The sequence below is a fragment of the Pelmatolapia mariae genome, linkage group LG15 (genome assembly GCF_036321145.2).
Source record: "Pelmatolapia mariae isolate MD_Pm_ZW linkage group LG15, Pm_UMD_F_2, whole genome shotgun sequence".
In the NCBI taxonomy this organism is placed as follows: Eukaryota; Metazoa; Chordata; class Actinopteri; order Cichliformes; family Cichlidae; genus Pelmatolapia; species Pelmatolapia mariae.
In genome coordinates this window covers 24,965,408-24,978,617 of record NC_086240.1, presented here as the reverse complement: position 1 = coordinate 24,978,617, position 13,210 = coordinate 24,965,408, and the positions used below count along the sequence as shown (strand labels likewise).

The 13,210-nt window shown below is 41.3% G+C and overlaps 1 protein-coding gene across 5 annotated transcripts in view; it reads right to left on the bottom strand.

Annotated features, from left to right (window-relative positions):
- Window positions 1-458: 458 nt before the first annotated feature.
- Window positions 459-13,210, bottom strand: part of hivep2a (HIVEP zinc finger 2a) — a 121,426-nt gene continuing 108,674 nt past the window's right edge. For 4 of the 5 annotated variants that reach the window (XM_063494579.1, XM_063494581.1, XM_063494580.1 and 1 more), the window contains 6 exons: window positions 11,038-11,213; window positions 10,043-10,144; window positions 6,304-7,186; window positions 5,949-6,057; window positions 4,405-4,512; window positions 459-3,556 (listed from right to left, as the gene is read on the bottom strand). In XM_063494579.1, the coding sequence (XP_063350649.1) occupies window positions 2,837-3,556; window positions 4,405-4,512; window positions 5,949-6,057; window positions 6,304-7,186; window positions 10,043-10,144; window positions 11,038-11,213 (2,098 nt within the window). In that variant the 3' untranslated portion in view covers window positions 459-2,836. The remainder of the gene's footprint in view (window positions 3,557-4,404; window positions 4,513-5,948; window positions 6,058-6,303; window positions 7,187-10,042; window positions 10,145-11,037; window positions 11,214-13,210) is intronic. The other variant, XR_010096321.1, reaches the window with a different exon arrangement.

Sequence of the window (13,210 nt, the reverse complement as noted above, 5' to 3'; positions counted from 1 at the left end):
CTTATTTCCCCTATGTAAGTGCTTCCTACTGAACATTTACAGTCCTTATCAGATAGCAACTTGGGGTGAAGGATCCAACTACCACCTTTCCGATTAGTGGGTGACCTGCTCTACCTCTTGAAATGACAGTTTCAAGACAACATGTTGTAAACTATTGTGGGTTGCAGCTTTACAACCCACTCTCATTAGCTTGTGTGCATATCTGATATCTGCTTTCTTTGGAGTTTTAGCTGCTCCTCTGCCTGCCCTTGGGTTTTCCATGTGTGCATATGGAAAGGCAAGTGGGTCCCAAACAAGCAAGTGAAAAAAAAGAGGCAAGAGAGGAAAAAGATGCTAAGAGGGAAAATATAAGTCCAGCAATAATTACCTCCTATATTTTTCTATAAGCAACACTTCGCAAAGTAGACACATTTATAAATATTTTATTAAAATTTTTTGTTAAAGACAAACTGAACACACACAAAAAAATTATACTATTCATATTTATTTGAAAACAACAATCCATTTCTTCCACTTCTACTGCGATTCCTTGTTGCAACTGGGGTCATACATGATATTTGTATTAATTCCACAGAACACCATCACAAAAGTTACCCTTTTATATGTATGTTTACCTCTTTTTTTTGTCCTTTTTATGTATTGTTGTCATTTCTATACAATGACTTGTGCTTTGATATCTTCGAAAGAGAGAAAGAGTTTTTAAAGACATCATTGTCATCAGGATAAGTGTACATAACAGAGGATCGAAATAGAAAAAACGTCGTAAGAAGAGGATATACTGGTCGAATACACACTGGTACAGAATACAGAGATACACACTCACATTGCAGCCTGCCCGACTCGGCCCGAAACTGTCAACAAGAGTAAAGAGTTGTTGTCCCAACTGCTCCCTTCTTCTCCTGATTTTAGGATTTTTAAGTATGCTGTTGTTGCCTTGCAACAAATACAATCCCTGCTGGTGAGCAGAGTTTTGGCTAAATATTGCTTAGCTACAAAAGGGATATCCAGGAGATGAAGAGGGACCACAGGCGGGCCAAAAAAGCAGTGCAGAAAGTCACGACTGTTGTATGTATTCTTAATATTCTCCGACAGTTTAGGGTTAAGAGCGCAGAGCAGTTCTCCCCCTAAACACTTCGTTCAAAGTTCGCTGCAAAAGAAAAGGAAAGAAAAACCGATGAATACCGGGACGTCCACAGAAGAAATATAAGGTGCATTTGTCAGAAAGTTTGATGCATGTGTTTGCATGTGTGTCCCCCTCGAAATAAATCCATTCAGTAAGAGTTTCAGTGGGTTGATTGCCATTGCCCAAAAAATGTGCATCAATAACAAAAAATGTGTGTATGTGTGAGTTTAGGGGGAGATGGCTGGGTATTTACATGGACTGGAATGTTTTTCCCGTTTACATATCTGGCATTCATTCAAGAATGTGGAGCTACCTTTGCCTCTGCCTGATGTTAATCTTGGTTGCAGATGGATGCATCGGTTGGGCGGGAGGAGTGCGGGGGTGTATGGAGAGAGGCGCGGCAGAGTTAAAACCAACATTTAAGCACAAAAAAAGAAGGAAAAAAAAAAGCCAAGGTGCAAGAAGGCATTCACTTAATGCTGAGCGCAAATCTGTGCCTTCTAAAAATCAAAAGAAAAACTAGACATAATACCACAAAAGTTAAGATAAAAAAGAGGAAAAATCACAAGCAGGGGGCAGGCAAAGAGCAGCAGAGAAAATGTACAAGCAAACTACCATAAGCTTAATGTGAATGTCATTCTACATGTTAAGTGCAGATAGATAGATAGATAGATAGATGATAGATAGATAGACAGACAGGTTGATAGATTCTATATACTGTATGTATTAATATGCTGGGTAAATATTCTGGTAAATCTTCTATGTGTATATACCTCCAAGTAGAGGGGGCTCACTTAGACGTATATAAATAGGTCTAACATAAAAAGCCATATTACAGTGTGCATATCCTCGCCCTAATGTAAGCGATAGCAAAAAACCCATGCTTTACATAGAAAAAGGCATCCACGACATTTAAGAAAAAATGTACAATTTATGAAACATGGTAACAATAATAATAAATAGTATTATAGGATTGCTGCTGTACACAAAAAAGCAATTTTTTAAATTTCACTCATATAAAAATATGTTTTAGTGCAACCATACGTAATAGTCATATCCATAACTTCACATCGCTTGTCGAGACTTTTAAGTTTAAGGTGTCCAAAAAAAAAGAGAGAGAGAGAAAGAAAAAACAGGGATGAAAGGGGGAGGAGGATGAGGGAGGGGGCTGCATTTATTACAAAGCTGATACGTGATAGTATTGTACTTTATTTACATTTACTTTCCTGCTTTGTTTGCTTATAAGAACATAAGCAAAAAAAAAGAGAGCGAGATAGAGAGATTAAAGAAAAGGCACACACGTAGCTGTCCGATGGTTTTTTGTTTTTCTTCGTCGTACCGTTTAGCTAGAGTCCTTTGTTTTGTTTTTAGCAGATTTTGGTCGGGCTCACGTTGGTGGGAGTTACCGTACATGTGTATGCTCTTAAAAGTCTTTAAATAAGAAAGTCTCTGAGAGCAGGCCCCGTTTAAAACAGGCATGCTGTACACGAACATTAAGAGGTCCGTTTGAGTCTTTTATTTTTCTTTGTATGCATTGTTTTTATGTGTGTAAGAGAGAGAAAATGGGAGAAGAAATTGTGTGTAAAGTGTGCAAAAGTCAGTTTTTCTCTCTCCTGTTGCACTTCATCCCTTCCTATTATCCGAAAACAAACAAACAAAAAAAAAGGAGACATCCATCGTTTCTCCTCCTCCCCTTGGTCCTCCTCTGCAGCACTACGACACGTCTTTGCTTCTCTTTGTGCTTTCTGCCTCTCTGTCTCTCTCCATCTTGAGAGGTTTGGATGCCATTGGAGGCTGCAGGCTGTCAGATCCAGGGCTCGGAGGGTAAGGGGATGAGGAGGAGGAAGAGGGCGAGTGAGGAGAGGCTGGGACTGATGAGTGGGGAGGCCTGAGTTCCAGGCTGCTAAAGTGCTGAATACCAGGACCTTGAGGAGGAGATGGTGATGGGTGGGGAGATGGCGAATGGTGTTGATGGGAGTCTGGGGACAAAGCTGAAGGAGAGGAAGAGGAGGAAGGTGCTCTGCTTCCGTCTTTCCCGTCATCCACTCTGCCTCCACCTCCACCTCCTCCTCTCTCAGCAAACTCCTTGGAGTCAATGCAGAGGGAGGCGATGGCCTTGGTGCACGTCTGGATTCCCTCTTCCTGCTCCTGCTCCTGCCTCACGCCTCCTCCTCCTTCCTTCTCCTGTGAGGAGCGGAGAGGTGATGCTGAATCCCTCACTGTTTCTCCCGCTACTGCTCCGTGCCCACCCCTCTCTGAAAAGGAGGTGAAATGTGCCTCGCTGGTGATGGAGTCCTCCGATATGCTCTTCTGCAGTGACATCCGAGCAGCTTGCAAAGCCCCCTGCTGGGCCAGAGGGGTGTTAACGGACGCAGGAACAGAGTGTACAATCTGGATTCCACCGATGGGGATCATTGGGTAAGGCGAGCGCACCTGAAAGAGAAACGTTTAATTCACTCACGTGTTAAATGTCTGATCCCATTTATACTGAACCAAATACTCCACTGGAGCACTTATGCCACTGAAAACAGTCCTTGTTTACTCTGAAGTGAGTAATGTTTATGCTCTTTTGCAGCTTTGGGGAAAAAAAATCTTTAAAAGAAGAAGAAAAGTTGTTTGTAAATGACAAAAACCTGTTTTCTTAGATAAGTAGATCGATTGTCGTCTTCTTATTTAACCTTTATTTATCACATAACAAAACTCTACTTAATTAGCAAAAGTAGCATTATTACATACAAACTTTTTGTATAAAATGGCTTTATAATTATGGGAATAATAATTTAACAATAGAGCACTTTTACAACATATCCTTTTTTTTCACAAATTAAGTCAAGTAATAAATGAAATATATAAAATATTACTTAACTAAGGACATCCAAAACATGAAAATGTCTTAAACTTTCATTCTTTCAAATCTCCAGCAGGGGGCAATTTTTCTGGTTGCAAACAAGAAAAAATTACCGTACATCTCACCACAGGAAATACTTTCCTGATGAGTTTATAGCCTCAGTAGCTAGTTTCATGTCTTTAATAGATCATGATGTTCATTTTGTAAGCGATCAAATGAACAGTAAAGCATAGTACGATTAATGCGTGGCTACTTTGCTATCCACCTCTTGCTCGTGACAGCTGGCTTTGGAGAAACAAAAAATGCTAAAGGTTCAAGCTGAGGCTTTAAAACAGGACGGGCTGACATCATGGTGGTTAGGTCCATCTTTTACATACAGTTTTTGCAAAACAATCAAAATCTGTATTAAAAGAAAAAAAAATAGAAAAAATACCTGTAGTTGAGAATGTAGGGGAAGGTGACTGAAGAGGACTTGGTGGGGTGGACTAGAATGGTTACCACGGCTACCCTGATCCCCTGATGACGGTGAACCCGGATGCTCCTGGAAGCCAAAGAGAAGATGAAGATGAAAACATGCTGCTGGATATAATCACAAACTGCTGAGTTTACTTGAAAATTTCTTCTACATTTTGACAGGCAGCACATGCCCTCAACATAAATACACATGATTATTGGACAATTATTCTTACAATAAACACACACGGGAGGTTTTTCAATGGAAATCCAAATCTTATGTAACAAAATAAACGAATGAACCCTGATGAAATGCGCGACGGTGCTGGACAACAGGTGTTGGTACGAGAACAAAGAAATCCAAAGAATGAAGGCTCGCTCAGATTTCTTGTGTATGAAAAATGGTTGTTAAAGCATTAATCAGTTATTTGAAGAGCAGTCAGTTATCCAAGCAGAGTCGCTCTCTGCTTCACGCTTTGTTTAAGTGGGACCAGCAGCAGGAGCTGGAGTTTGAAGTAGGGCTCTTAAGAAGAAAAACAGCCGCGCTATTAACCACACCAGCCAGCCAAGATCCCATTACCACCAAAACCCAGCAGCCCTATCTTCAATCATCCGTCTCTCCAACCCTCTCAGTCTATCTGACTCGCTCTTTATTCCCTCATCCTCTCTGAATGTTTCTTCTGTCTGCCAGACGGCTTCGTCTCTGTCAGGTTCTTTCTTTCTTGGCTCCCTCTTTCTGTCCTTTTCTTCTATATTCCTAAGTTGTGCTTCGGGTTTTTCACATCAAAACCACAGTCCGCATACTCAAAAGCTCTACCTCAGCGGTAGACTTTAGACAGGCAAATGTTTTTAACAAAACCACAAGCATGTATTTACTGAAAGTGAGGAGAAGTCCATTTCTGTGAACAAAACTGATCAAATTTTTTCTCCCAGACTAATAAAAATGATACTTTTTCATAAGCAAACTTACAGAGAAATCTGAGCCAAGGAACCTGTGAAACAAGCTAACCTTCTAGTTATGAACATTTATTGTTAAAAAGAGAGAGAAGATATCTTCTGACATGAGCAGCAACAAGAACAGTAGAGTACTACTGTTGACAACTGAGAGGAAAAGGAGGTAGATTTGGGTTGCAAATTGGCTTGCAGCAACACTTTAGAATTTCACATCTCACATCATGTTCATAACCTAGAGGTAATTTTTAATCAAAACTTACAGTATTACTCTCGAGATCCTGTTTGTTGTAATATAAATAAGTTAAATAAAGGATCCAGAATTTCAAAATATGTGCTAGAGATGCTCATGAATTCATCTGATATAATTCTTAACCCTGTTTCCAAAATATGCATTAGGTTCAAGCTCACAGTCTAACTATCAGACTGCTTATGTCCCTTTCCTGGCCAATTTCCCTCATGTGTCCATGTTATTCTTTAAAGTTAAACCATTGTCTGTCCCATACACCAATCAGCGTCAGTGTGAAACTAAAATATTTAAACATTGAAGCATAATCATGAACAAAATCTTACCGTCTCCATTTCTGTGCTGGCTGTGTGACGTCCCAGAGCACTGAACTCTCCCTGACCCAACGCACCAGTCTGATGACTCAGCCTCAGGCCCCGTGCCCCGCTTTGCTGGCTGGTGGTCACAAATACAGACAAATATTACATTATACCTTAATCAAGTGTAAAATGTGCATCTGTTTATCTGTTAATGATACTAAGTAGTTTTAAGTTGAACTGAGGTTTGCTGTTAAGCTATTTAAGTGAATCAGTTAGGGGTACTGGATTAAATGGAAAAGGTTCTTCTTCGGACCTGGAACTTGCTAAAACCATTAACCATTAAGTAACAAAGTGGCTGAAATCATTCAAAATTTGAGCTTACCTTTGGTGGTGAAGGTGTTGGTGAAGTCCTCTGCGAGGAGACACAGGCCGGATCATCCCCCTGTGGCGGCCTCGTGGTGAAAGGTCTCGCTTGTAATCTCTTCCCGATGGTGACGTGGGCCGAGACAAGGGAGAAAGCAGTGACAGGTGTCCCCTTCTTGGGGAAAGGTCTCGCCTGTATCCCCCTGCTGCTCCCAGGTCTCTCTTAGGGGAGATGTGACGCAGAGGAGAAATGTCCCGCCGGGGTGACAGGTGTCCTGCGCGGGGTGAGAGGTCACGACGTGGGGAGAGGTAACGGCGGGCTGAGGGTGAGGAGGATGGGGAAATGGGGGATGGGCAGCCAGAGTTGTCCAAACCGGGTGAGGAAAGTCGTGATGAGGGGGAGGAGAGATCTGGGGAGGGGACGGGAAGGTCTTCATCCATGGAGGAGGAGGGGGGTGGAACCAGCAACCTGCTACCCTGCGGCCGCTGCTGGCCTCTCTGGTACTCTGACTGACTGTGCTCCCGCCTGGCCAGGTCGGAAGGCGGAGCCTGTGGTGTGATCTGGATACTCGGCACGGTGGTGAAATAGCCAAACAGAGGCGGCCTGCTGGTGTTTCCCAGGAGGTCGGACGCTGAATGGTAAGAGAAGTGAGGAACAGGTTGGGAGGCGGCCACAGCTGTGACAGAAAGGGAGGGCAGGCCATAAGGCTGCGGGCTGGTGGAGCGCGAGCGAGTCTTTGGGGTGGAGTCACCATCATAGTCTTCTTCGTCGTCGTCTTCATCATCCACCTCATCACCATCTTCTTCACCACCCTCTGAGTCATCAGCATCTGAAAACTGGTGCTCTGCCATCTCACCTCTGGAATTCTTCTCTGAAGACCTCTGGCCTTCATCTCCGACATCTTGAAGAAGAGGAGAAAGCAGCAAGAGAGAGAAGGAAAAAGAGGAAGTGGAAGAAGATGTGAAAAATATTATAAGCAGGAGATGAAGAGTGAAAAACAGGAATGAAAAAGAGATAAGGAAAAATAATTGAAGGTGAAGTAGTAAGGCAAGAAGAAGAAGAATGGAAGGAAAGAAAAGAGACAGAATACAGACACAGGGATAAGGACGAAAGGACAGGAAGAGGAAGAAAAAAGGGGAAAATGGACGAGAAACAACAACAATAATGTATAAAGGAGATGAGGGAGAAAAAGCAGAAACAAAAAGAGTGGGAAGAAAAATACAGAGGAGGCAGAGGAAGAAGAAAAGAAAGCAGAAGGAGTAGAAAGAAGGAAGGAGAGAAACAGGAAGAAGACAAAGAAAGGAATTAGTAAAAGGAACAGGAGGGGAAAACAAGAAGGTAGAAGGAGACGAAAAGGACAATGAAGAACAGAAGAATGAGTGGAGAGAGAAATGGTTTGTATTAATAGGTGACAGAGTTTAGGTGTAAAACAAAACACCAATGAAACCTCATTCCCACCAGCTCAAAACAATAAAACACAATAAAAAGAAAGTTATTTAAACCCTCAACACTTTGGTTTTTCCCACAGGATGGACTGCAGCCAAATGTTGGCAGGGTCTTATTGTATAGTAGCAGCAAAGTTACTGCTGGCAGGTAACCAACGCTTTAAAATGCAGCCAGACGATTGGCTGAAAAACGTTAATTCTGGGAATTAAAAAGTTTGTTTGCTTTTTGTGACTTTCAAAAGAGTCCAAGTTGAAACAGAGGCATGTTTTTGTTGTTCAGAGCTTCTTATCTGTCCAGAGAGAGATCGAAAAATATGAAATTGATCTAAAAAAAAAAAAAAGAAGAAAAATAAAGAAATTCCATCAGCATTGTATTTTTCCCCCATATGCAGCACAAGGAAGAAGTAAATCGTATTTAAGCAACTATTTCAGTGGAAATCAGTTGCACTAACATTGGACTACTTTTCCAGTTAGTCTTATATACAACAGTTTCTCACAAACCACCAGTGTTTATGTCTCAGTGACTCACTCACTGGATTTCTGTAGCGCTCCCTTTCCCCCAAAACCCCCTGTGTATATGTGGGATCATATCCCAATTAAATGGCACGCCAAAACATAGTTACATTTAATTTGGTGGTCTACATGGTGGGGCATTACCACCAGCTACCAGTCCCATTCTGGTTAAATATGATGGTAAGGGCTCAGTTCATCCGCTTTTACAAAAATTATGCAAAGACAACCTACACTTTTTATTCGTAAAACATTTTTTCATAGAAATCTGAAGTGATTGGTTGAGAGATGCTCTCGCTGAGCACAAGAGTAAAACGTTTATTCAAAGCCGACTTCAGTACAGGCAAATGCTAGCTGGCTAGCAGGAAAAACACAGTGGGGTAGCCCATTCACAGCAGAAGAGATAAATACATGAGTAGATGAAAAAATCTAGATCAGATTCTAACTAACATCTCCATTTGAAAGATTCAAGCAATCAAGTGTTTATCCTGAATTCGTAAGTCATTATGTGGCGACACTAGATCAAAATTTTTAGATACTGAATTATCCGATGATGTATTTTACTTGGTCGTTATGGATTTTGACCAAAATTCCAACTGTGATACTTGGACATAATCATCTTCTGCCAAAGTCAAGGCTTCATTTTGTAATTTTAAAGGAAAAATTAAAAAATTAAACAGGTTCTCTCTCTTCTCTCCAAGAAGGTTTGTGAAATTTGGCTTTGTTATTTGCTGTTTGTGATCTTGCTGATAGACAAATGAATGGCGATGAAATCACATCTCTGACTGATCAAGAAGAAAATTAAGATTGGACCCATTTGTGTGGCACATTTAGGACACTTTAAGAGGATAAGTAATTACATTTGAATCTCCAAGCTTTTAATCAGGTAGCACAAAAATGAATTTACTCATGGTCAATTAAACTATTTGACCACATTTTGTCCAGTTAATTAAAAATTTACATTGAAAGAAAAATGCTGTTACTCCTCCACTAAGATGAGAGCCAACGTGGAGGTATGTCAGTTAGGTATGACAATAAATGCTTTATATTTTATTTTTTATTTGTTGTTTATTTGGTTGCTTAAATAATTAGTTAACGGCAATAGAGAGGTATAGAGAAACAGTGGATCCATTCTTTACAAGAGCAAACTAGATACCAAGATGCTGTCCATTCGGATGTTTAAAGAACAAAGTGTAGCAAAGATCAGCTGAAAGTAATAACTGCGACTGGTGAAAACTCCATAGATTATAAAAATAATCCCACTAATTTCCAGCTTCATTATCAAGTCATCAGGAGATTAACGGGAAATCGAGACCACAGCCCCGAGAGACAGCTGATGAATATTTCATGGAAAATCATATTCATTCGTCAATATCAGCCTACGACAGGTTCGCCAGTAATAATTTTCAGATTATTTCCACATCAGCAGATTAATAGCACGGCGTATTCCTTGGCGTATCCTCATGAACCTTGTCAACGAGGTTGACTGGCTAATATTTGTTTCTTTTTCTAAGCTGTAGCTTTAAATTGTTCCTGGAGTATTTTAAGGCCATAAGAGGTGTTTGTAAAATATTTTTTTTAGTCAGCTTGTGTGTCAGGTGTGGTTGTTTGACATGGATGCTGGCTGTCAGGATAAGCTCTGCTTTCCATTACACTAATTGTCTCTGCACAGCTACACCGAGCCAAGAGCTCTGCAGGCTGCACTCAATAAGACAGCAGGATGTAGTCCAGCTCAAGAAGTGCGTGTGTGTCTGTGTGTGTGTGTGTGTGTGTGTAAATGCATGAGTGTGTTTGTCTCCTACCTCCTTCGTCTGCCTCAGTGTCCTCAACGGAAGACATGGAGACTCCCAACTCCAGACACTTTTTCATATGAGCCTTAGACTTCATGTGCTTCGTCAGGTTTCCTGCAAAATGCGCACACACAAGCACAAACACCATTTAATGACCCTTCGACTAGTCTTACTGGAAACCACAGCTTGTTGGGCTGCATCAACACAAGACTGTAAAAGAAAGAGGATGAAATGGAAATAGAAGCGGATGAAAGAGTGAGACCGCAAGATTGCAATTTACAAATAATATATAATTTATAACAAATTTAATTTAATAACAAAATTACTCAACCTGTCTGGACTCTGCTTCAGTTGGCAGAATGTATAGAATCCAAAGATACGCATGCTTTACATGTGAATTTGAAAATCTATCCCGTGGATAATGGCTTTTTATTAAAGATCACATATCGGGTAGTCAGCATCTTTAACCTCTGATATGATGGAGGTTCCTGCTGACCACAGCTACAGAAAAACAGCCTTTCTGCATGTTTTATTCATTCATTTAACCACTTAGTGCAGCGCCTTAAGAGTTTTCCTACTAAAAGTCTGCCGTAAAAAGCTGCTAACACCTGGAAAAATGTTTACAAGGTTTACTGTGATGGTCAAGGAGAAAGTTTAGAAGATATTTATGGAGATCTACAATATCCAGTGGTTACTGCAGTTATAAAATAAATCAAACCCCGGCCTTAATAAGTCACTGCATTACTTGCATACAGAGATAAACATAGTTCAGTCAGTAGCGCTGTAGTCAAAAGAAGATTCATTTCCTCTCCACTAACTTATATTCGCCAGTATAAATGCAAAAGAAGCAAAACCCGAGCACGGATCGGAGCAGACATCAGCGACCACAGATACGAAAAAGCACCTAGGGCGGAGGCGGGTTGCAAGGAGGGTTGCAGTTGCACAGTGACTGTAGCCAGCCTTGCTCATAGCATGCTGCAAAACACACAATATAAAAGAAGCCCTACCTTTTGTCTTGAATGCAAAGTTGCAGAACTTGCAGACGTAGGGTCGGATGTCGGTGTGCGTTCGGATGTGTTTCTTCAGCATGCTGGGTTTCTTGCAGCGGATGCCACACTCTTCGCAGATGTATTTCCCTCGTCCGCGACCGCGGACGTAGACGTAGTCCTCATTGGATTTATAGCTGGAGGAAAGAAACAGTGCAGCGATTAGGTTTTTTACATTTTTGCAAAACAGGCACTTTGTTAACACAATAGCAGAAACAATTGTTAACAATGAAGCCATGAAAGTGAGTTTCGCTTGTAATATCATAATTTTGTCCTGCCACAGTTGTTATTTATGCTTATGTATACAGTATAAAGATAAATAATGTACTGCTATAATATAACTGCCAGACAGCCCTCTACGGTTGGCTGTGATTCAGTTCACTTCATCACAATTTATTTTTCCCAGCGGGACAATTAAAGGCTGGCGAAGCAGTAAACGGATACACACATACAGCACAATGCTAACACACACACAGAGGAAGACACCAATCCAGTTTTATATTAAAAAAATATATGAAACATGTATTCCAATCTTCATTGGACACTCTATTCATTGTTATTGAAAATCTTTGTCCTTCACCACAAAGAGGTCAGAGGTCAAAGTCAGAGACACAGATGCTTGCTGACACAGAGGTTCTGGTTAAATAAGACTGAAATGAGGTTTCCTCTGCTCAGATGCATCATAGGGCTCAGAGGCTGCAGTAACCATTCATTCATGTTTAAATCCCATCACCCCTGCTGGGATGGTTCATATAGTGCTATATTTTACACCTTGTCATATGTCACTCCGCGAAATTTTTAATTTCCATTTGCAGGCATTTCCAATTGCTTGCCTCAAAGCTGAGGTTAGTCCCATTCATTACCCAACCACTGCATGCCACCAATAACCCCTGGTGACACGATGGACACCAGAAGGACAATACACCCACACCCCTTAAAAAATGCTCAGGAATGACTCAAGGCACTGATTTGGCCTCTACACTCCCACAATCCCACAATCTGAGCATTCGCTCGAATGATTTCAGTGAAAAACACAATCCACAGAGGTCCCAGGGACGTCAAACAGATCTGATGGGTCAGAGGTGTTCTGGCAGCTTAGGGGCACCAACATATTGCCAGGTATTATCAGTTTTACTCTGAGGAATACACCAGGTGTTTGCCTGTGATGTTACATCTCTGATTGTTCATCTGTCTTTTGCACAATCTCAAGTCACACATTTGGCATAAACAAAGTCTTTTATTTTGAAAATAAATCTCATTGCCACGCCTGTCTCTGCTCATCAGCTCTGCACATCTTGACGCAGCTTCTGTCAAAAATGGAGAGCGGAGAGCCGCTTCTGGGATGCTTTCGAAGCACGCTGTGAAGCATCTGGTGGCGTATTCCACGGGGGTTATTGCCACAGCTGATCGTCGTGTGTTTGTAGTAAGCTGCAACAGATTACTTTGGGTCTCACGATGATTACCATGATTAATGTAAGCAGAAAACAAGCCTGCTGTCTTTTATTATCCCTGTGAATTCTGTTGACCTGGTCATAACCTCCATACAGATGCAACCTTTCTTTGTTTTAAACTAAAACGGGAACCACTGGAGCGTTCCACTTCTGGCTTTGTTGTTCATCATCTTTTCTAAAAAAAAGATAACCACAGTCCTTCAGCCAGTCCCACTTATTCTTTTACAAGATTTCTTTTTTTTAAGCGTCGCTGTCAGTCGTGATTTTCTATCCCACATGAGGCTTTGAGTGAAAGAGCGGACACTTGGCAGTGGGATCAGTGCATGTCTGCCTGAGTCTGTCAGTCATGGAGGGAAGTTACCACCAACCACCAGTCAAATTCTGGTAAATTCTGTCTGTTTTTGCTCTGCCGCAGAAGCATCGCATTTAGTTCAGTTTTTTTGTACTAAAGAAAAAAAAAGAATAAATCCTTGTGGAGGAGTAGCAAAAGCTGCTGGAGGATTGTATAGTTTCCTGTTCTGTCTGCAGTGGCTGGAGAAGTGGATAATGTGTAGTTCAGGGCCTCATGTGTTAAAGGAGGTCAAATATCAGGTACATCAAACAATCCATCTGCAGCAGCGAGGGGAAATTTGTCTTTCAACTGCACCGCGGACTGGGAAATACCTCTGAGTGCTCGTCTGAGC